Below are 24660 nucleotides of genomic sequence, written 5' to 3' on the forward strand. Positions count from 1 at the left end.
CGGCCTAATGGACGACTCTCTGAGTCTCAATTGTTGCTGCAAAAAACGCTTGTGAAAAGGTTGGTGTTCATTTTTTTCTGGAAAGCCGATTTCTTCAATAATCAGGATCATAACGTATTAATAATCAGGATAATATATTATTAATCAGGACTATAATGTATTAATAATCAGGGTAATAATGTGTTAATCAGGATCATAACATATTAATAAACAGGATCATAATGTATTAATAATCAGGATAATATATTATTAATCAGGACTATAATGTATTAATAATCAAGGTAATAATGTGTCAATAATCAGGATCATAACATATTAATAAACAGGATCATAATGTATTTAATAATCAGGATACTGTTTCATTAATAATCAGAATCCTATTGCATCAATAATGAGGATCCTATTACATCAATGCTCAGGTCCTTATTACATTAATGATCAGAGTTCAAATACATTAAGATTCAGGATCTCAACACATTAATAATCAGGATGTTATTACATTAATACTCTGGTGCCTATTGCATCAACAATCAGGATCTTATTGTATAAATAATCATTGTCCTATTACATTAATAATCAGGATTAATTACATTAAATACACTTCTCTTGTAGCTGGCGTTTGGAGAAGATCATGTTCACTGCAGATCTGGCAGCTCAGAAACTGCACTGTACTTCTGGATACACTAAGTCTGCAAGCAGATGAAATCTTTAAGCATGACCCCAGTGAAGGCCTTCCCAGTGACGCGAAGAAGTGAGATGTCCCTGTAGTTTGTTGCAATCTCCTCTGTCACCTTTGTTTTTCTGTAATGTTTGTGTCGCACATGTCCTGTGGAACTGATCCTGATTGTCAGCAAGGATTAATCAGCATTTTCTAATTGGGGATGTTAATCAGTGGAACCTTTCAGACACTGAATTGTAGATTTTACATCAAAGATCAATTTAGAATGAAATAAAGGTTCATAATTTTAATGTAAATGAGTTCCTGTTGAGAATTCTTGAATTAAGGGGCAATGTCACAGATGGCGGTTTTAAATAGGGATATTGTAGCCCCAAAAATCAGTGACATCTCCAGAATATTAAACTCCAGCCAGTTTTCAGGCTGGTAACATCAGCAGAAACGAACCTAACATTGTCAGACTATCAGTCCTGGATGTGATTAACAGCGGAACAAATAGCAGAATCCAACCCCAAGAATCACTCATGAACTCGCTGATGTGTCAGCAGGTACCGTGACTGAATGAATCCCTTCCCACATGCAGAGCAGGTGAATGGCTTCTCCCCAGTGTGAGAGCGTTCATGTATATGCAGGCTGCCAGACTGAGTGAATCCCTTCCCACACACGGAGCAGGTAAATGGCTTCTCCCCGGTGTGAGTACGCTCGACTAACAGAAGGCTGCCGGACTGGGTGAATGTCTTCCCACACGCGGAGCAGATGAACGGTCTCTCCCCAGTGTGTGTGCGTTGGTGAGCAATGAGGGCCGATGACTGCCTGAAACTCTTTCCACATGAAGTGCAGCTGAAAGGCCTCTCTTCAGTGTGTATTCGCTGGTGTAACATGAGGCAGGATGACTTCATAAATCCCTTCCCACACACAGAACAGGTGAACGGCTTCTCCCCAGTGTGACTGCGCCGATGGTTTTCCAGCAGGGATGGATAATAAAATCCTTTACCACAGTCCTCACATTTCCACGGTTTCTCCATGGGACCCAATCCAATGTGGCTGCGTCGATGGATTTCCAGAAGGGATGGATAATTGAATCCTTTGCCACAGTCCTCACATTTCCACGGTTTCTCCAGGGTGCCTGTGTCCTCGTGTCTCTCCGGGTTGGATGATTAGTTGAAGCCTTGTCCACACACAGAACATGTGTACAGTTTCTCCCAATCTCAATGGTGTGGTGCTTTTTCAGGCTCTGTAACTGGTTAAAGATTTCTCCATGGTCAGTTCACTGAAACACTCACTCAGACGTGTGTGTCTTGATGCTTTCCAGTCACACTGATACTTGAAATCTTTTCCCACAGACAAACATTTCTCCTTCCGCATTCAGAGGCCAATGATATTCAGGTACATCAAGTGGCTCTGTCAGATCTTGACGCGATATTTGGTTTGAGTTTCCTGTCTGTAAATCCTCTCCTTCTAATGTCCTGTAAAAATAAGTTTACAAATGTCATCCCTGTGAGTTCAGGATAGAAATCCAGAACAGACAATTCCAGTTTCTGTGGAACATTTTTCATTTTTGCTCCCCGCCCCACACAAACTGTCTGGCCTGCACAGAATCCAGTTAAGTTTCTTTCCTCCATTTGCAGTTTTCTTCCCCTCTCTACTCTGGGTTCAGTTCACCACTCCCTGTTTGCAGACTGAGAATAAAATGAACGAGTCAATCATTTTCTCTCCTGGTCACTGGGACCCTGAAGCCCTGCCTACCCAATGTCACCTCACCAAGATGGCCACACATGCACCCTGCTGGCTGAACAAGCCCCGCCTTCCATACTCAGATGGGAACAGGTGGTCTGGGTAACCAGGGCCTGTCACCAGGAAGGAAGACCCACCTCCTTGATCTGCTCAAACTGCCTATATCTTAGGTAGTCCCTTGGGATCAAGGATGATTTGCTTCCACTCTGATTTGATGGGTTCTGAGATGACTGGTAAGTTCAATGCCTGATCTGCCGACTCTGCCACATGCGGGGCAGGTGGTGCCTGAAAGGTTGCGTAGGTGGGTTGTTTGGAGGTTTGTGCGCTCTCTCACATATCTGAACTTTACCTCTGTGTATTCCCAACCAAGTCTCTCAATATGTCAGATGCCTTACCAAATGAGCCTTCTCCATTTGAGCAGTCACAAACCAGAGTCTCCCAAGAATTGGTGGGGATATTTGATCTCTTCAGGGGCATGTTGAGAGGCATGTAAAGTGTTTCCACTGTCCTCCTGGGGGTCACCTGCTATGACCAAGTTCCGAGTAGAACAGTTACTTCAGGTGTCTGGCATCAGGAATACGAACAACATGTCTTGCCCAGCGGAGCTGGTTTAGAGTGATTGGTCCCTTGATGCTGGGCAAGTTGGCTTGGGAGAAGATGCAGCTATGGGACTTCCTTTCTTGCCACTGGATTATAGACTCATAGACATTTACAGCACAGAAGGAGGCCATTCGGCCCATCGTGTACATGCCGGTCAACAAAGATCTGACTACACTAATCCCTTTTTCCAGCTCTTGGCCCATAGCCCTGGAGGCTATGGCAATGCAAGTGAACTTCTAAATAGGTCTTAAATGTTACGAGAGATTCTGACTCAACCACCCTTTCAAGCATTGAGTTCCAGACTCCCACCACCCTCTGGGTGAAAAGATTTCTCCTCAACTTCCCCTTATCCTTCTATCCCCTGCCTTAAGTCTATTCCCCTTTGTTATTGACCCCTCTACTAACAGAAAAAGTGCCTTCCTATCCACCCTATCTATGCCCCTCATAATGTTATACACCTCTATCAAGTCCCCTCTCAACCTTTGCTGCTCCAAGGAAAACAACCCCAGCCTATCCAATCTTTCCTCATAGCTCAGACCCTCCAGCCAAGGCAGCATCCTGGTAAATCTCCTCTGCATCCTCTCCAGTGCAATCACATCCTTCCTCTAATGTGGAGACCAGACCTGCACGCAGTACTCCAGCTGTGGCCTAACCAGCATTTTATACAGTTCCAGCATAATCTCCTTTCTCTTGTATTCTACACTTCGGCTAATAAAGGCAAGTATCCCACATGCCTTCCCAACCATCTTGTCTGCCTGCCCTGCTACCTTCAGAGATCTGTGGATATGCACACCAAGGTCGCTCTGATCGTCAGTACTTTCCAGGGTCCTACTATTCATAGTGTAATCCCTTGCCTTGTTAGCCCTCCCCAAGTGCATTACCTCACAATTTTCCAGGTTGAATTCCATTTGCCACTGCTCTCCCACCTGTCTAATCAACTGATATCCTCCTGCAGTTTACAGCTATCCTCCTCACTATTTACCACCCTACCAATTTTCGTGTCATCTGCGAACTTCTTGATCATACCCCCTACATTTAAGTCAAAATCATTTATGTATACCACAAACAGCAAGGGCCCCAGAACCGGACCCTGCGGAACCCTACTGGAAACAGACTTCCAGTCATAGAAATATCCCTCTACCATCACCCTCTGCTTCCTGCCTCTCAGCCAACTTTGGATCCAACGTACCAATTTGCCTTGGATCCCATGGGCTCTTACTTTCTTGATCAGTCTGAAATGAGCGACCTTATCAAAAGCCTTGCTAAAGTCCATGTAGACCACATCAAATGCATTACCCTCATCAACACTGGTTACCTCCTCAAAAAATTTGATCAAATTTGTCAAACACGACCTTCCCTTAACAAATCTATGCAGATTATCCCTGATTAATGCATGTCTCTCCAAGTGCAGATATATTCTGTCCCTCAGAATTCTTTCTAGGAACTTCCCCACCACCGAGGTTTGACTGACAGGCCTGTAATTTCCTGGTCTATCCCTTCCCCCCTTTTTTAATAATGGGACAACTTTAGCAGTCCTCCAGCACCTCATCTGTGGCCAGAGAGGATTTGGAAATTATTGCCAAGGCCCCTGATATCTCTTCCCTTGCCTCCCTCAACAGCCTGGGATAAATCTCATCCGAGCCTGTGGATTTATCCACTTTTAAGGCCACTAATCCCGCTTGTACCTCCTCTCTCTCTGTGTTAATTTCCTCTAATATTTCACAGTCCTCCACCCTGATGTCTATACCTGCATCATCCTTTTCCATTGTGAAGACCGACGCAAAGTATTCATTGAGGACGGTACCCACATCTTCCGGGTCCACATTAAGATTACCTCTATGATCCCTAATTGGCCCCACTCTTTCCCGAGTTATTCTCTTGCTCTTTATATGTTTTAAAAACAGTTTTGGATTTTCCTTTATTCTACCCACCAATGCTTTCTCCTGCTTTCATAATTTCCTTTTTAAGTTCCCCCCTGCACTTTTTATACTCCTCGAGGCACTCTGCCGTATTGAGCCCTCGGTATCTTCCATAAGCTTCTCTTTTTTTCTTAATCCTAACTTTTATGTTTCTTGACATCCAGGGTTCTCCAGACTTTGTCTTTACAGGAACATATTTGCCCTGTACGCTCGTTACTTCCTCCTTTGATGCCTCCCACTGCTCTGACATAGTTTTTTCTGCAAGTAGCTGCTCCCAGTCCAGTTGGGCCAAATCATATCCCAGCTTAGTAAAATTAGTCTTTCCCCAGTTTAGAACTTAGATTCCCGGCGCAACCTTATCCTTTCCATAACTGTAAGTGGGATTAGATAGGTAGGTAGGTCAGGTATTTCTCACATGTCGGTGCAGACTTGATGGGCCGAAGGGCCTCTTCTGCACTGTGTGATTCTGTGAACTGTCCTAAATCTAACTGAGTTATTGATCACAAGATGCTCCGCTACTGATACGCCTTCCACCTACCCGGGCTCATTTCCAAATATTAGGTCCAGAACTGCCCCCTCTCTTGTTCGGCTTTCTATGTACTGGCTAAAAAAGTTGACCTGGGTGCAACTTAAGAATTTTGCTCCCTCCATACCTTGCACACTAAAACTATCCCAGTTAATATTTAGGTGGTTAAAATCCCCCCACTATTACTGCCTTATTATTCTTACACTGCTCTGAAATTTGATTACATATTTGATCCTCGATCTCTCCCTGACTGGGGGCCTATAGCACACACCCAACAGCGTGTTTGCCCTTTTTGTATTTTTTACTTATACTCATACGGACTCATTTGATGATCCTTCCAAGATATCATCCCTCCTCACTGCTATAATTGATTTCTTGATCAATATTGCGACCCACCCTCCTCTTCTATCCCCCTCTCTAACTCGTCTGAATACCCTATAACCAGGAATGTTGAGCTGCTAATCCTGCCCTTCTTTTAGCCAAGTCTCAGTCATAGCTATGATATCGTACTCCCATGTGCCTAACCGTGTCCTCAACTCACCTGTCTTATTCCTCAGGCTCCTTGCATTAAAATATATTCCATTTAACCTTGCTAAACTCATTTCTTTCTTATCTAGCCTTTGTTTCCTCTGCCTTCCAGACTCGCTTACTAGCGTTTTAAGTTCTAATTCCATCTCAGCTTCTCTCCCTCTGAACTACTTTTCAGGATCCCATTCCCCTGCCAATTTCGTTTAAATCTGCCCCAACAGCATTAGCAATCCTCCCAGTGAGGATGTTGGTCCCATTCCTGTTCAGATGTAACCCATCCAACTTGTACAGGTCCCGTTTCCCCCAGAAACGGTCCTAATCCCCCTGGAATCTGAAGCCCTCCCTCCTGCACCATCTCTCCAGCCACGCAGTCATCTGCCCTATCCTTCTGTTCCTATACTCACTATTGCATGGCACTGGGAGTGATCTGGAGGTTACTGCCTTTGAAGTCCTGCATTTCAATTTCCGACCTAACTCCCTAAAGTCTGCTTGCAGGACCTCATTTCTCTTTCTTCCTACGTCATTGGTCCCAACATGGACCACGACCTCTAGCTGTTCACCCTCCCCCTTCAGGATCCTGCATCCGTTCCGTGACATCCTTGACCCTGGCATCTGGGAAACAACATACCATCCTGGAGTCACGTCTTCAGCCGCAGAGGCGCCTGTTTACTCCTCTCATTGCAGAATCCACTACCACTATTGCCCTTCTACACTTTTTCCTCCCCTCACCGAGCAGCTGGACCACCCACAGTGCCAGAGTCTTGCCTCTGGTTGGCCTCCACAGAGGAACTGTCACTCTCACCATTTTCCAAGGGCAAGTGATTTGGAGGATCTTGTGAAGGCACTGCTGTTGGTAGCTCTCCAGTGGCTTGAGGTGCCTGCTGTAGATTGTCCAAGTATCAGAAGCTTTTAGGAGCAGGGGAATCACGGCTGCCCAGTGAACCATGACCTGAGTCTCGGGTTTGACATCCTGGTCGTCAAATACTCTGTTCATCGTTCAGCTGAAGGCTGAGCTGGAACATTAGAGGCGATGAGGAATGTTGTCATCTATGTCATCAAGAGGAGGCTCCCAAGATACAGAAAATGGACCTCATTTCGAGGATTTCGCCATTATTCTTAATCAATGGGAGGGGGGCTGGTAGGTGGTATAAAGATAAATAACAAATGGTGGGGAGAAAGTACATAAGAGATCCAACAACTCATGGACACCAACAACATGCGTGGTTTCCTCAGCGCTGTCAAGACAATCTGTGACCCAAACACTGAAGGGCCCACCCCACTGCACGCCAAGCATAGAGGGAGCTCATCAAGGACAGGGAGGCAGTCAGTGCTCACTGGAGAGAACTCCTCAACTGAGACTCGGTCTTTCACTTCAATGTCCTCAACTCCATTGCTCAATACCCCATCCGGCTCAGTCTCAGTGCTACCACGGTCCAGAGTGAAAATGAAAAAGCCATTTGACAGCTGAAAAACAACAAGACGTCTGGAACAATTGGAATCCCTGCTGAAATTCTGAAACATGGCGGAGTTACACTCCTGGCTCGACTGCACAACCTCATGTTCCTCATTGGGAAGAGGGATCTCTGGGACACTCTGATTGTGACTGTATTCGAGAAGGGAGACAACCCCGAATGCGGTAATTACAGAGCAGTCTCTCTGCTGCCTGCCACAGGGAAGATCATTGCAAGGATCCTCCTCAATTACCTTCTCTTAGTGGCGAAAGAGCTCCTTCCAGATTCACAGTGCAGTTTTCCCCCATCAAAAGGCACCACAGACATGATCTTCACTGTGTGGCAAACCCAAGAGAAATCGAAGGAACAGCACCAACCGCTGTACTTGGCCTTTTCTGATCTCACAAAAGCCTTTCACACAATCAAACATGACGTTATATCCTGTATCCTCCCCAAATTTGGCTGTCCTCAAAAATTTGTCACCATCCTCCGCCTACTCCACGATGACATGGAAGCCGTGAATCTCATCAGCAAAATCACCACAGGCCCTGTCGCAGTGGAAATTGGGATCAGCCAAGGCTGTGTCATTGCACCAACCCTCTTCTCCAATCTCCTCTCTGCATCTCACCTCAAGCAAATGACCCATGGGCGTGGAGATAATCTACAGAACAGACAGGAAACCTACATCACCTTCAAAACAGAACCAGAATCAGTCCAAATTCAGACATTGTGCTCCAATATGCAGATGCCTGATTTCCATGTTAAAACTATCCATTTGCCTTGATTTCATAACCCTTAATACTCTTGCCTCACAAACATCTGGAAATCTCAGTTTTTAAATTTCAATTGACGAAATCTCAACAGAATTCCAGATTTCCACCATATTTTCTGTGAAGTGATTTCTGGCATTGTTCCTGAACAGCCTAATCTCAGTTACACAAATAAATAACACTGATTTGTACATTTAAATGGTAACAGTTATTTTACTCTTAACTAATTATCCAACAAAATTGCAAAGAAACATAATAATTTTAGCAAAATACGGTGAATGCTGGAAATCTGAAATAAAAAACGGAAAGTTCTGGAAATCCTCAGCAGGTTTGGCAGCTTCTGTGAAGAGAGAGAAACAGATTTAACATTTCCAATCCAATATGATTCTTGGAAAAACTCAGCAGGTCTGGCAGCATCTGCGGAGAGGAACACAGTTAACGTTTCGAGTCGTATGACTCTTCAACAGAACTAAGTAAAAATAGAAGAGAGGTGAAATATAAGCTGGTTTAAGGGGGTTGGGACAAGTAGAGCTGGATAAAGTGCCAGTGATAGGTGGAGATAGCCAAAAGATGTCATAGACAAAAGGACAAAGAGATGTTTAAGGTGGTGATATTATCTAAGGATTGTGCTAATTAAGGGTAGAAAGCAGGACAAGCAAGGTACAGATAGCCCTAGTGGGAGTGGGGCGGGATGAAGGAATCAAAAAAGGCTAAAAGGTGGCAATAAAACAAGTGATGGAAATACATTTAAAAATAATGGAAATAGGTGGGAAAAGAAAAATCTATATAAATTATTGGGAAAAAAACAGGGGGATCGGAAAGGGGGTGGGGATGGAGGAGCGAGTTCATGATCTAAAATTGTTGAACTCACTATTCAGTCCGGAAGGCTGTAAAGTGCCTAGTCGGAAGATGAGGTGCTGTTCCTCCAGTTTGCGTTGAGCTTCACTGGCACAATGCAGCAGGCCAAGGATGGACATGTGGGCATGAGAGCAGGGTGGAGTGTTGAAATGGCAAGCGACAGGGGGGTCTGGGTAATGCTTGCGGACGGACCGAAGGTGTTCTGCAAAGCAGTCACCCAGTCTGCGTTTGGTCTCTCCAATGGAGAGGAAACCGCATTGGGAGCAACGAATGTAGTAGACTAAATTGAGGGAAGTGCAAGTGAAATGCTGCTTCACTTGAAATGAGTGTTTGGGCACTTGGACGGTGAGGAGAGGGGAAGTAAAGGGGCAGGTATTGCACCTTCTGTGGTTGCATGGGAAGGTGCCGTGGGAGGGGGTTGAGGTGTAGGGGGTGATGGAGAAGTGGACCAGGGTGTCCTGGATGGAATGATCCCTGCGGAATGTCGTCAGGCGGGGTGAAGGGAAGACGTGTTTGGTGGTGCCATTTCTGCCAACTCCAGCATGATGCCACCACCAAACACGTCTTCCCTTCACCCCCCTGGTGGCATTCCATCGGGATCATTCCCTCCGGGACACCCTGGTCCACTCCTCCATCAACCCCTAAACCTCAACCCCCTCCCACGGCACCTTCCCATGCAACCACAGAAGGTGCAGCACCTGCCCCTTTACTTCCCCTCTCCTCACCGTCCAAGGGCCCAAACACTCCTTTCAAGTGAAGCAGCATTTCACTTGCACTTCCCTCAATTTAGTCTACTACATTCGTTGCTCCCAATGCGGTTTCCTCTACACTGGAGAGACCAAACGCAGACTGGGTGACCGCTTTGCAGAACACCTTCGGTCCGTCCGCAAGCATTACCCAGACTTCCCTGTCGCTTGCCATTTCAACATTCCACCCTGCTCTCTTGCCCACATGTCTATCCTTGGCTTGCTGCATTGTTCCAGTGAAGCTCAACGCAAACTGGAGGAACAGCACCTCATCTTCCGACAAGGCACTTTACAGCCTTCCGGACTGAATAGTGAGTTCAACAATTTTAGATCATGAAGTCTCTCCTCTATCCCCACCCCCTTTCCGATTCCCCCCCTTTTTTCCCAATAATTCATATAGATTTTTCTTTTCCCACCTATTTCCATTATTTTTAAATGTCTTTCCATCCATTGTTTTATCTCTACCTTTTAGCCTTTTTCGTTTCCTTCACCCCACCCCACCCCCACTAGAGCTCTCTGTACCTTGCTTGTCCTGCTTTCTACCCTTAATTAGCACATTCCTCAGATAATATCACCACCTTCAACACCTCTTTGTCCTTTTGTCTGTGACATCTTTTGGTTATCTCCACCTATCACTGGCCCTCTATCCAGCTCTACCTGTCCCACCCTCCCTTAAACCAGCTTATATTTCACCTATTTTTCCTTAGTTCTGTTGAAGGGTCATGCAGACTTGAAACGTTAACTGTATTCCTCTCCGCAGATGCTGCCAGACCTGCTGAGTTTTTCCAGGTATTTTTATTTTTGTTTTGGATTTCCAGCATCCGCAGTTTTTTGCTTTTACCAATATGATTCTTCTTCAGAACTGAGTATTTCCAGCATTCTGATTTCATTTTAAACACATAATTGATGTAAACGTTATTGTCCTTACAGGTATCTGGATGTAAATCTGATTTCAGACCTTCCTCTGAACAGTTTTCAAACTGACTCCAGCTCATTGTCCATTCCTTCACTAAAGACCCGGATGGCAAACCCTCAGCACAAGATGGCGGCGGCCGGTTGCCTGGGTAACCCGGGCCTGTCACCAGGGACGAAGACCCGTCTTCGTTCACACATTCCCTCACCAGGATGGCCGCCCATGCGCCCGGCTCCTTGAACGAGACTCGCCTTCCTCTCCCAAAATGGCGGCGGCCAGCGAGCCGGCTCTCAGTGCGCAGGTGCAGTGTGGGTGTGCGCTCTGAGCATGCTCAGTGTTAGTCATGGTGACAAAGTGAGGAGGAGCGGACGGTTCGGGAGGCGGGAGGAGATTGTGATCACAGGGTAGGAATGGAAACCGCGGCTGGATTGGGAAACTGGATCAACTTCTGGGGTAGGCCCTAGGCCCCGTGTTTACCCCGCGGTGACAGGCCCGGGGGGAGGGAGCGATGGAGCCGGCGGCTGGACGGGGAGGATTTGGAAACACTTTGTGGATCCGCAAACCCTGAGGAATAATTGTCAGCTCCTGGTTTGCAGCTGCGGGGCTTCTCCCTCCCGGGAACAGGCCCAGGTTAACGGCCGCCATCCTGGCTCAGCGAGTGGAGGATGGTTCACATCAGAGGATGGGGGAGGGGCGACAATAAATAAGAGGTTACACTTTGGACTCAAATCAATGAGGATCTGATCTGTGGGAGGGAAGGAAGGAAACCCTGGGAGGTGGGCGGGGAGGATTCAGAAACACCCGCTGGAGGCCCCAAACCCCCAATAAGATTCATTGATTTTATTGTCAGTCTGCAGACAGGAGCTGGAGAACTGAACCCAGGCAGAGGAGAGGTAGGGAGAAAACTGGGAGTGGAGGAAAGAAATGGTGGAGATGGTGAGATGGGTTTGGATTTCAGCCCAGGGAGGAGGGAGAGTGTGTGGGACGGGGATTTACAGCTTTGGGGGAACAAGTGAGGAACAAATGTTCCATAGAAACTAGAATTGCACGTTCTGAATTTCTAACCTGCACTGGCAGTGATGACTTTTGTAATCACATTTTACAGGGTATTAGAATTGGAATATTTACAGACAGGAAACTCAAGATTTAAAAGCCGCACCATTCATAAGGACCTGAATCTCATCAGCCTTTGAATGTGGAAGGAGAAATGTTTGTCTATTCTGTCTGTCGGAAAAGATTTCAAACACCTGTGTGACTGGAATAGAACCGGGACACAGACACACCAACCAGAGTGAGTGTGTTCCAGTGTATTGACTGCGGAAAGAGCTTTAACCAGTTTCACAGGCTAAAAAAGCTTCACAGCATTGACAGTGAGTAGAAACCATACACGTATTCTTGGCAAACAGGTCTTCAACTGATCATCCAACTGGAGAGACATGAGGATACCCACACCACGGAGAAACCGTGGAAATTTGGGGACTGTGGGAAGGGATTCAGTTACCCATCTGAATTGGATATTCATCAACACAGTCACACCGGAGAGAGGCCATTCATCTGCTCTGAGCATAGGAAGGGATTTGCTCTCTCATCCAGTCTCTATACACACCGTGTTCAAACTGGCGAGAGGCCATTGACCTGCCTTGAATGTGGGAATGGATGTAATGCTTTATCAAACCTCCTGATTCACCAGCAGATTCACTCTGATCAGAGACCTTTTCAATGTTCTGCCTGTGAGAAGAGCTTTAAAAGCACAAAGGACCTGCAGAGACACCAACACACTCATATGGGGGTGAGGCCTTTCCTCTGCTCCGTGTGTGGGAAGGGATTCACTCAGTCATCCCACCTTCTGAGACACCAACTTGTTCACTCTGATCAGCGACCTTTTCAATGTTCTCACTGTTGGAAGTGTTTTAAAAGTGAAAATGATTTACAAGCCCATCAACGCACTCACACTGAGGAGAAACCATTCATCTGCCCCCTGTGTGAGAAGAGATTCAGACTTTTATCCCACCTGCTGACACACCAACGCGTTCACTATGACAAGAGACCATTTCAATATTCTGACTGTGAGAAGAGCTTTAAAAACAAACAGGATCTAGTGACACACCAGCGAATTCACACAGGGGAGAGGCCATTCACCTGCTCCGTGTGTGTGGGATAGGATTCACCCATTCATCCCAGCATCTGAGACACCAGCGAGTTCACACCGGCGAGAAGCCATTCATTTGCTCTGTGTGTGGGAAGGGGTTCACTAATTCACCCCACCTTCTGATACATGAGCGAATTCACACTGGGGAGAGACTGTTCACTTGCTCCACACGTGGGAAGGGATTCACTTAGCCATCCCAGCTCACTATACATCAACTTGTTCACACTGATCACAGACCTTTTAAATGTCCTGACTGTGAGAAGAGCTTTAAGAGCACAAAGGACCTGCTGAGACACCAGCAAATTCACACAGGAGAGAGGTCATTCACCTGCTCCACATGTGCGAAGCGATTCACTCAGTCATCCAATCTGCTGAGACACCAGTGTGTTCACAAGTGACTGCAGGGGTTATATTCTGCTGTTATTGCTGCTGTTCATCACATCCAGGATTTAACCAAGAGAATTCTGTTGTTAAGGAGGCTGGAGTGGGGCACTTCGATAATCTCTGCAATCAGGCAGGGTCAACATGGTTATGTGCAAAGGAAATCATGTTTGACTAATTTATTGGAGGTCTTTGAGGAAGTAACAAGCAATATAGATAAAGGAGAACCTGTGGATGTGGTGTATTTAGATTTCCAGAAGGCAATTGACAAGGTACCATATCAAAGGTTACTGTGCAAAACAAGAGCTCATCATGTCGGGGTAACATATTAGCTTGGATAGAGATTGGTTGGCTAACAGGAAACAGAGATTAGGGATAAGTGTGTCATTTTTGAGTTGACAAGATGTAACCTGTGGTGTGCCACAGAGATCAGCATTGGGGCATCAACTATTTACAATTTATATGAATGACTTGGATGATGGGATCAAATGTATAGTTGCTAAATTTGCTGATGATGCAAAGATAGGTTGGAAAGTAAGTTGTTAATCACCATAAGGAGTCTACAAAGGGATAAAGACAGGTTAAGTGAATGGGCAAAAGATTTGGCAGCATATTATTGAAATGGGGAGAAATTACACAACTCAAAGGTACTGAGGGATCTGGGTGTCCTGGGACATGAATCAGGAAAGGTTAGTATGCAGGTACAGTAAGCGATTAGGAAGGCAAATGAAATATTGTCACTTATTGCTCAGGGATGTTTTGCTACAGGGTTTTCATGAGACCACATCTAGAATACTGTGTACAGTTTTGCTCTCCTTATTAAAGAAAGGGTACAATTGCATTTGAAGCAGTTCAGAGAAGGTTCACTCGACTGATTCCGGGGATGGGAGGAGATTATGTTATGAGGAAAGGTTGGACAGGTTGGGCCAGTATCCACTGGAATTGAGAAGAATGAGAAGTGATCTTATTGAAACATAAAATCCTGAGCAGACTTGACAGGGTGGATGTTGATTATGGAGAGGCTAGAACTAGCGCACAGTTTAAAAATAAGGTCTCTCATTTAAGGTGGAGATAAGGAGAATTCTTTTTCTCTCAAAGGGTTATAAGTCTGTGAAACTCTCTTCCCCATAGAGTGGTGGAGGCAGGGCCATTGAATATTTTTAAAGCTGAGTTTGATAGATTCTTGATTGACAAGGGATTCAAAGGTAATCAGGGGTAGGCAGGGAAGTGGAGTTGAGGGCACATTCAGATCAGTCATGATCCTGTTGAATGGTGGAGCAAGTTCAAGGGGCTGAATGGCCTAATCCTACTCTTAATTCGTATGTTCGTATTCTGACAGTTGGGGTTTGTTTCTGCTGATGTTAATTTCCCTTATAACTGGGCTGGAGCTTAATATTCTGGATATAAATCAAATAAATCTTCATGAGAAACCAATTGATTAGCCAGAGTCTAATTGAATGACAGAGCAGGCTTGGAGGACTGAATGACCTACTCCAGTTCCTGTGTAGTTTCTGCCTAGACTTCTCCCCCTCTCTAACTCTGCTCCAGTGCTGATTTCTGCTGAAGTGTCTTCTCCCCAGTTCTCCCATGACTTTCCATTTATCAGATGGTGTTTGAGTCCAAGTTTATTAGGGACAGGAGAAGGTCATTTACCCGCTCGAGCCTGTTCTCTTATTCCTTGAGGTCATGGCTGATCTGTGACCTCATTCCATTTCCTCAGATGTTATTTTAACCCTGGCTTCCCCAGTCTGTCACAATGTGATTGAAAAATAACTTTCCTTTACATCACACCTTTAGAGTAGGAGAGTGTCTCATGGTGAATCTCAGAAGCATAAACTGACAAAACCTAACACTGAGCCAAAGAAGAGGATATTAAGAGGGCTGACTAAAGGCTTGGTAAAAGATATACATGTTTAAGAGGCTATTAAAGGGGGAGAGCTGTGGACCGGCAGAGAGGGATAGGGAAGGAAGTCCAGGGTTAAGGCCGATGACTGAAGGCATGGCCAGTGGGACAGAGAGAGTGAGGGATGTGTAAGAGGCCAGAGATGGAGGGATGCAGAGCTCTCTGAGGGTTGTACGGCTGGAGAATGTTACAGACATCGGGAGGGGGTGTGGAACTGAAGGGATTTGAACAGATTAGAATTTGAAAATGGAGGCACTGATGGAGCTGGAGCCTTTGTAGGTCAGTGAGCACAGTCATGCTGGGGAGTGGGACTTGGGGACGGTCGGGGTAAAGGGCAGCACAGTCGTGATGCGTGAGTGGGACTTGGGGATGGTCGGGGTAAAGGGCAGCACAGTCGTGATGCATGAGTGGGACTTGGGGATGGTCGGGGTAAAGGGCAGCACAGTCGTGATGCGTGAGTGGGACTTGGGGACGGTCAGGGTAAAGGGCAACACAGTCGTGATGCATGAGTGGGACTTGGGGACGGTCGGGGTAAAGGGCAGCACAGTCGTGATGCATGAGTGGGACTTGGGGATGGTCGGGGTAAAGGGCAGCACAGTCGTGATGCGTGAGTGGGACTTGGGGATGGTCGGGGTAAAGGGCAGCACAGTCGTGATGAGGGAGTGAGCTCTGAAGAAGAGTCATACTGACTCAAATCTTGAACTCTGTTTCTCTCTCCACAAAACTTGCTACGCCCCTAGCCAAGCTGCTCCAGTACAGCTACAACACTGGCATCCACCCAGCTATGTGGAAAATTGCCCAGGTATGTCCTGTACTCAAAAAGCAGGTCAAATCCAACCGGGCCAATTACCAACCCATCAGCCTATTCTCGATCATCAGTAAAGTGATGGAAGGGATCATCAACAGTGCTATCAAGCAGCACTTGCTTAGCAATAACCTGCTCACTGACGCTCAGTTTGGGTTCCGCCAGGGCCACTCAGCTCCTGACCTCATTACAGCCTGGGTTCAAACATGGACAAAAGAGCTGAACTCCAGAAGTGAGGTGAGAGTGACTGACCTTGACATCAAGGCAGCATTTGATTGAGTGTGGCATCAAGGAGCCCAAGAAAAACTGGAGTCAATGGGAATCAGGGGAAAACTCTTCACTGGTTGGAGTCATACCTAACACAAAGGAAGATGGCTGTGGTTGTTGGAGGTCAGTCAGTCAGCTCCAGGACATCACCGCAGGAGTTCCTCGGGAGAGCGTCCTCAGTCCAACTATTTTCAGCTGCTTCATCAATGACCTACCTTCCATCATAATGTCAGAATTGGGGATGTTCGCTGATGATTGCACGATGTTCAGCACCATTCACAACTCCTCAGATACTGAAGCAGTCCATGTCCAAATGCAGCAAGACCTGGACAATATCCAGGCTTGGGATGACAAGTGACAAGTAACATTTGTGCCACACAAGTGCCAGGCAATGACTATCTCCAGCAAGAAAGAATCCAAGCTTCGCCCCTTGATGTTCAATGGCATGTTCAATGGCATTACCATAACTGAATCCCCCACTATCAACACCCTGGGGGTGACCATTGACCAAGAACTGAACTGGACTAGCCACATAAATACCGTGGCGGCAAGAGCAGGTCAGAGGCTAGAAATCGTGCGATGACTAACCCACCTCCAGACTCCCCAAAGCCTGTCCACCATCTAAAGGCACAAGTCAAGAGTTTGATGGAATACTCCCCACTTGCCTGGATGAGTGCAGCTCCCACAACACTCAAGAAGCTTAACACCACCCAGGACAAAGTGGCCCGCTTGATTGGCTCCACATCCACAAACATTTACTCCCTCCAGCAGAGACGCACAGTAGCAGCAGTGTGTACCATCTACAAGATGCACTGCAGGAACTCACCAAGGCTCCTTAGACAGCACCTTCCAAACCCTAGACCACTATCATCTGGAAGAACAAAGGGCAGCAGATAGATAAGAACACCACCACCTGGATGCTCCCCTCCAAGTCACTCACCATCGTGACTTGGAAATATATCTTCACTGTTGCTGGGTCAAAATCCTGGATCTCCCTTCCTAACAGCAATGTGGGTGTACCTATACCAGGTGGACTGCAGTAGTTCAAGGAGACAGCTGACCAGCACCATCTCAAGGGCAACTAAGGATGGGCAATAAATGCTGGCCCAGCCAGTGAAGCTCACACCCCATTAATGAATTTTAAAAAAGATGCTGTCAGACCTGCTGAGTTTTTCCAACACTTTCTGTTTTTATTTCAGATTTCCAGCATCCACAGTGTTTTGGTTGTATGTTCTGTGTTCCTTGGACTTGAAGAAGAAAAGATGGGAGAGTGATAAGGGGTAGGAGAGAGTCTGGGTTTAACTGAGGGCAAAGGCATCAGAGGTTGTGGGAGTGGCTTGAGCAGATCACCAGTTGTAGAAGTATTGTGACAAATAGATGGCCAATGGTGAGACCATTGTGAGTTTGAAAGAGTTGCTGTAAGTGACTTAGGTAGAGTTTTTCTGAGTGGATACAGAAGGACAGGGAATGTGAGGGACACAAGGAAGCAAAGAGAGATGGCCTTGCCGGTGAGTGAGAGAATGACAAAGTCATGGTGATAGCTGGGGTTTTTCTGCTTTTTACCAAATTTCCTGGGCTTTTTTAAGTAAAGAAAAGCTGTTAGATTTAAATAAACCCCAACATGACCATGGAGGAAGCCCCGCCCTCAGTCCCCCGTTCCCTCACCAAGATGGCCACCCATGCGCCCGGCTCCTTGAACAAGACCCGCCTTCCTCTCCCAAGATGGCAGAAGCTGGTGAGCGCGTTCCCAATGCGCAGGTGCAGTGTGGGTTTGCGCTCTGAGCATGCTCAGTGTCAGTCATGGTGACAGAGTGAGGAGGAGCGGATGGTTCGGGAGGCGGGAGGAGATTGTGAGCACAGGGTAGGAATGGAAACCGTGGCTGGATTGTGAACTGGATCAACTTCTGGGGTAGGCCCCAGGCCCCGTGTTTACCCCCCCGCGGTGACAGGCCCGGGGGGGAGGGAGCGATGGAGCCGGCGGCTGGACGGGGAGGATTTGGAAACACTTTGTGGATCCGCAAACCCTGAGGAATAATTGTCAGCTCCTGGTTTGCAGCTGCGGGGCTTCTCCCTCCCGGGAACAGGCCCAGGTTAACGGCCGCCATCCTGGCTCAGCGAGTGGAGGATGGTTCACATCAGAGGATGGGGGAGGGGGGACAATAAATAAGAGGTTACACTTTGGGCTCAAATCATTGAGGAATCTGATCTGTGGGAAGGAAGGAAACCCTGGGAGGTGGGCGGGGAGGATTCAGAAACACCCGCTGGAGGCACCAAACTCTCAATAAGACTCAATGCAGATGATCCCTGACCAGTGTCCATTTCTCCTACATTTACAGACACTCTGCCTCTCCTGGATTTTGGGATTGCCTCTGCTCTCAGGCTTTTGTTGTGATTCAGCTCAGAGGGAAGCGGTGGAGGCTGTTATTTGAGGTTTATATTATTGCTTACTGTTATCTCACTGTCAATGCACATCATAACTGGAACTCTCCACTCAACACCCTTCCCCTGCCTTCCTGTCATCACATCACTCTGCCACATATCCGCCAACTGATTAAAACCCACAAGCTGGCTGAAACCATTCATGCTTCTCCTCACTAACCGCTCCATGGTGACCTGTTCAACCTACCTTCTGCCCGCCATCCATCTCACTGCCCCATATGGAGCACTCTTCCTGAGCAAGATCTACCAGCAGACATCCTTTGGATCAAGCAATGGAACCACAGAAAGTCACTGACAGGTTCCTCGTGACAATCCCAATCTGCTGAATGGCTTTGAACTGCCACGATGAGAGTGGTCCTTGCTGAACAGGTTCAGGACAGGGAAGGCCCCTGTGCAGCCAAACTACACCACTGGGACCTCAGTACAAACCCCTTATCCACTTGTGGAAAAATACAAACAATGCTGCACATGACCGAGGAGAGTTCCCTCTCTAGACTGAGTGGCAGACTTTCTGTCCTGCTGTGCATTCTGGGTACAGACACACACCATCGAAGCAGCGAATCTCCGATTGAAACATTGGTTTTCTCTGGCAGCATGGGGATTTGAGGGGCAAAAGCCCTTTCAGAACAGGGAGGTAACAAAAAACTGAAGCACATAAGTCCGGGGCCCACTCGGTCAAAAACAATCGCAATGCAGGGGTAGGGATTTTAGGCAAACAAGAGCTGGTGACTGAGGTTTCAGTCCCATGGAGACCAGGGTCTAGTCCCACTGGAACCAGGGGTTCAGTCCCACTGGAACCAAGTCCCACTATTCCCTGAAATAAAAGCAGATACCACTGGATGTCAGCATTTTCTGTTTTTTTTGAATTCAGATTTCCAGCATTTTATTTTTGTGCCACCATACCCTTTTTTTATTCATTTATGGGATGTGGGCGTCACTGACTAGACCACTATTTATTGCCCATCCCTCATTGCCCTTGAGGTGGTGGTGGTGAGCTGCCTTCTTGAACCACTGCAGTCCCTGTGGTGTAGGTACACCCAGTGCTGTTAGGGAGGGAGATCCAGGATTTTGACCCAGCGACAGCGAAGGAACGGTGATATATTTTCAAATCAAGATGGTGAGTGCCTTGGTGGAGAACTTCCATTTGGTGGTGTTCCCATGTATCTGCTGCCCTTGTCTTTCTAAATAGTAGCAGTCATGGGTTTGGAAGGTGCTCTCTAAGGAGCCTTGGCAAGTTTCTGCAGTGCATCTTGGAGATGGTACACCCTGCTGCCACTGTTCGTCAGTGGTGGAGGGAGTGAATGTTTGCGGATGGGGTGCCAATCAAGCAGGCTGCTTTGACCTGGATGGTGTCAAGCTTCTTGAGTGTTGTTGGAGCTGCACTCACCCAGACAAGCAGAGAGCATTCCATCACACTCCTGACTTGTGCCTTGCAGATGGTGGACAACGCTGGGGAGTCAGAACGTGAGCTAATCGCCCCAGGATCTCTAACCTCTGACTGCTCTTGTAGTCACAGTATTTATATGGCTCGTCCAGTTCAGTTTCTGGTCAATGGTAGCCTCCAGGATGTTGATAGTGGGGGATTCAGTGATGGTAATGCCATTGAATGTCATGGGGTGATGGTTAGATTCTCTCTTGTTGGAGATGGTCATTGCCCCGCACTTGTGAGGCACGAATGTTACTTGTCAGCCAAAGCATGGATATTGCCCAGGTCTTGCTGCATTTGGACAGTGACTGCTTCAGTATTATTGTTTAATACATTTGTTTGGATCTGGAGGAGAGGTAATCAAAGACCGGACAGATTTAAATCCTCTTTTCCTTTTTTAATGTTTGTACAATTTATAATCCATAATCCAATATGATTCTCACATCCACAGCTTGTATTTATGTAGCAATTTTAACATTGTGAAACATCCCAAAGCATTTCACAGGAGAGTTATCAATCACCATTTGACAATGAGCCATGTAAGGATTAACAGGGCAGATGAGACCAAAAACTTTGTCAAAGAGGTAGGATTTAAGGAGTATCTTAAAGGAGGAAAGTGAGGTGGAGATGTTTAGGGAAGGAATTCCAGAGCAAACTGACTCTCCTACAGTGGAAACATTTTCTTCCTATCTCCCAGTCAAAACCTCACAGCATTTTGAACACCACCATTAAATTTCTCCCTAACCTCCTTGCTCCAAGGAAGGAAATCCCAACTTCTCCAGTCCCTCCACGGAACTGAAATCCCTCAGGCTTGGTATAATTCTATTGAATCTCTCCTGCACCCTCTCTGAGGTAGTGACGTCCTTTCTAAACTGAGGTGCCCAGAATTGGTCATGATATCCAGCTGAGGTCTCACCAGTGGTTTAATAAAAGTTTACTATAGCTTCCTTGCTTTTGTACTCTGAGCCTATTTCAATGAAGACAGAACCCTTTGTGCTTTATTAAAGCTTTATCAAATAGTCCTGCTACCTCCAAAGGTTTCTCTACATACAAGGTGTTCTTGTTCCTGCATTCTGTTTAAAATTATACCATTTAGTTTATACTGCCTCTCCTCATTCTTCCTTCCAAAATGTATCATTGACTGTGGATCCCATTGGGATGTTCTGAGGATCTGAAAGGTGCTAAATGAACACAAGAACTTTCCTTCTGTTTTACAGCTGATTAAAAGTTGTTGATTTTGTTCCAAACACTCCTCCATCACCCCCTACTCCTCAACCCCCACTTATGGCACCTCCCCATGCCCACGCAGAAGATGCAACACCTGCCCCTTCACTTCCTCTCTCCTCACCGTCCAAGGGCCCAAACACTCCTTTCAAGTGAAGCAGCATTTCACTTGCATTTCCCCTAACTTAGTCTACTGCATTCGTTGCTCCCAATGCTGTCTCCTCTACATTGGAGAGACCAAACGCAAACTGGGCGACCGTTTTGCGGAACACCTGCGGTCTGTCCGCAAGAAAGACCCAAACCTCCCTGTCGCTTGCCATTTTAGCACTCCACCCTGTTCTCTTGCCCACATGTCTGTCCTTGGCTTGCTGCATTGTTCCAGTGAAGCCCAACGCAAACTGGAGGAACAGCACCTCATCTTCCGACTAGGCATTTTACAGCCTTCCGGGCTGAATATTGAATTATTGAATTCAACAACTTTAGATCTTAAACTCCCCCTCCCCCCATCCCCACCCCGTTTCTTCCCCCCCCACCCCCCACCACCCCCCCGCTTCTTTTTCAATAATTTATATAGATTCTTCTTTCCCCACCTATTTCCATTATTTTTAAATCTAAACTAAAACCTTGTTAGTCTTTCCACCCCACCCCCACTAGAGCTGTACTTTGAATATCCTGTCTTCCATTCTTAATTAGCACTTTTCTCAGACAAATATCACCACCTTCAACACCTCTTTGACCCTTTTGTTTGTGACATCTTTTGATTATCTGCTCATTTCCACAATCACCACACCCTCAATGTCTCTCTCTCTCTCTCTCTCTCTCTCCCCCGCCCCCCCCACCTTAAACCAATTTATATTTCTCCCTTCTTCTAACTATGCTTCAGTTCTGCCGAAGGGCCATGAAGGCTCGAAACGTTAACTGATTCCTTCTCCGCCGATGCTGCCAGACCTGCTGAGTTTTTCCAGGTAATTCTGTTTTTGTATTAAATTGAAATTGATATTCAAAGTTACCTATTTTGCTGCAGAAACAACTTCAACTGGGAGTCAGAGAATTAAGAGGAAAGATCCCAGACAGAGGTTCTTCAAGGTACACTGCAGGCCCAGCAGCTCAATCAGCTCCACACTCAACTCAGAAGACCTTAACAACTCCACATACTACCCAGAGGGGAGTTCTTCTGGTGCAGTGGGACCAACATTCGTGTTTTAACTAACACCACCAAAAAAAAACTGGATTAATTGGTCATTTGTCTCATTACTGTTTGTGGGATCTTGCTGTGCACAAACTGGCTGTTGTGAAAGGACAAAAAGCATTTCAAAAAGAACTAACTTGTCTTTGTGCTTTTAAAAAGACACAACACACTGTGTTTAATACAAAGCTAATTTAACACTTATCCAGAATTTGAACAATTGTAACTAGACTGGAGTTTATCAAAATCATCAGAAACAGATCCCAACTCTCAGAGTGAATATGGTTCTGTCCTGGATGTGGTTAACAGCAGCAATAACAGCAGAGTCCAACCCCTGCAGTCACTTGTGTACTCGCTGGTGCATCAGCATAGTGGAAGAACGAGTGAATCCCTTCCCACACGCAGAGCAGTTGAAAGGCTTCTCCCCAGTGTGAACTTGCTGGTGCCTCCACAGGTTGCATGAACAAGCAAAGCTCTTCCCACATTTTGAGCAGATAAACGGTCTCTCCCCAGTGTGAACTCGCTGATATACAGTGAGGTCAGATCATTGCCTGAACCCAGTCCCACAGTGAGAGCACCTGAACGGTTTCTCGTCAGTTTGAACTGGTTGATGGTGCGCCAGGTCTCCAGAACTTTTATAACACTTACCACAGTCTGAGCATTTAAAAGGTCTCTCCCCAGTGTGAACTCGCCGGTGTATCAGCAGATTGGATGAATTAATGAATCCCTTCCCACATACAGAGCACGTGAATGGCCTCTCCCCGGTGTGAACTCGCTGATGTATCAACAGGCTGGACGGTCGCCTGAAGCTCTTCCCATAGTGAGAGCATCTGAATGGTGAGTAGCCAGTGTGAATGCGCTGGTGCTCCCTCAGTCCATACGGATATTTAAAGCTCCTATCACAGTCAGAGCAATGAAACTGTCTCTTATCATTGTGAACTTGCTGGTGTCTCAGCAGCCCAAATAAAATATACATCTCTTCCCACACAGGGAACAGGTGAATGGCCTTTCCCCAGTGTGAACTCGCTGGTGTGTCACCAAGGTGGATGAATGAGTGAATGCCTTCCCACACTCAGTACAGGTGAAAGGCTTCTCCCCCGTATGACTGTGTCGATGACCTTTCAGCTCAGAGGCATAATTGAATCCTTTCCCATAATCCGCACATTTCCATGGTTTCTCCCCAGTGTGACTCCACCTGTGTTTTGACAGGCCACATGATCGACTGAAACCTCGTCCACACACAAAACATGTGTACGGTTTATCCCCACTGTGAACAGTGCTATTTCCTTCCATGTTCAAAGGCTGATGATATTCAGATCCAGAGGAATTGAGCAGCTCTGTCAGATTCTGATGTGATGTTTGGTTTGGGTTTCCCATCTGTACATTCTCTCCTTTTAATATCTGGTAAAACAAAGAGAAAAAAGGAAAAAGAGAGTGTGAGAGAGAACCCACAAAAACAAAAAGGTTGTGAAATTGAGCAGAATTCATGGGGCCAGTATTAGAAAAGAGACCAAGAAAGCTGCTGGATTATTGCAAAGACCCAACTGTATGCTATTGTCCTTCAGGGAAGGGAACCTGCTATCTGGTTTGGACCTACAGAACAGAGAGAAAGAGTTGGGAGGTGGCAGCAATGGAGGTTTTCTACATCTGCACCTCTACCAGAAGTTTGACAGAACCTGTTACCTCCACCATCGACAAAGACAAGGGCAGCAGGTGCATACAGATACCATCATCCTTTTCAAGTCACACACCATTCTGAGTCGGACATATATCTCTGTTCCTTCATCATCACTGGGTGAAAATCTGGTAACTCCTTACTAAGAAGAATTGTGACAGGATCTTCACCACACTGACTGCAGTCATTCAACAAGAAGGCCCACTGTCACCTTTTCAATGGGAAACTGGGAATTGACAATATGTGCTGGTCTCGCTGGTGATGCCCAAATCCCATGAATGAAGTAAACATTTTCTGTACTTGCAAAATGGATTAAAAGATTCTACAGACAAACTTGTTTTTAAAACAATACTGTTTTCTGTTGCAGTGTAGGAACCGCGTCAGTTTAACAAAATAGTTTCTCCCAGAATCTACCCCCCTTTAGCTTCCCACATTGGAAATTGCTGTGCTCAATAAGTCCTCTGGGTGTCGGACCAGTGGAGGA

General features: G+C 46.4%; 3 protein-coding genes and 1 long non-coding RNA gene across 4 annotated transcripts in view; 2 read left to right on the forward strand and 2 right to left on the reverse strand.

Annotated features, from left to right (window-relative positions):
• LOC144697371 (uncharacterized) overlaps positions 1–24660 on the forward strand; it is a 423816-nt gene that overhangs the window by 152062 nt on the left and 247094 nt on the right. The window lies entirely within an intron of this gene.
• Positions 146–10888, reverse strand: LOC144697275 (uncharacterized). The gene is made up of 2 exons (XM_078569222.1): positions 10737–10888; positions 146–2142 (listed from the first exon to the last, which is right to left on the reverse strand). The coding sequence occupies exon 2, from the start codon at positions 1699–1701 to the stop codon at positions 1195–1197; it is 507 nt and encodes a 168-aa protein (XP_078425348.1). The 5' UTR covers positions 1702–2142; positions 10737–10888; the 3' UTR covers positions 146–1194.
• LOC144697329 (uncharacterized) lies at positions 11086–14685 on the forward strand. Its single transcript, XM_078569316.1, has 2 exons — positions 11086–11174; positions 11827–14685. The coding sequence occupies exon 2, from the start codon at positions 12505–12507 to the stop codon at positions 12880–12882; it is 378 nt and encodes a 125-aa protein (XP_078425442.1). The 5' UTR covers positions 11086–11174; positions 11827–12504; the 3' UTR covers positions 12883–14685.
• The window catches only part of LOC144697307 (uncharacterized), a 46995-nt gene continuing 44637 nt past the window's right edge, over positions 22303–24660 (reverse strand). The window contains exon 2 of the mRNA XM_078569282.1: positions 22303–23646. Coding sequence (XP_078425408.1) covers positions 23046–23477 — 432 coding nt within the window. The 5' untranslated portion in view covers positions 23478–23646 and the 3' untranslated portion in view covers positions 22303–23045. The remainder of the gene's footprint in view (positions 23647–24660) is intronic.

This window comes from Cetorhinus maximus, chromosome 23, assembly GCF_964194155.1.
Source record: "Cetorhinus maximus chromosome 23, sCetMax3.hap1.1, whole genome shotgun sequence".
In the NCBI taxonomy this organism is placed as follows: domain Eukaryota; kingdom Metazoa; phylum Chordata; class Chondrichthyes; order Lamniformes; family Cetorhinidae; genus Cetorhinus; species Cetorhinus maximus.

Bases quoted from the DNA above. Each gene is read 5' to 3' on its own strand.
- LOC144697275 (XM_078569222.1), bottom strand. From the start codon at position 1,701: ATGGAGAAACCGTGGAAATGTGAGGACTGTGGTAAAGGATTTTATTAT.
- LOC144697329 (XM_078569316.1), top strand. From the start codon at position 12,505: ATGGGGGTGAGGCCTTTCCTCTGCTCCGTGTGTGGGAAGGGATTCACT.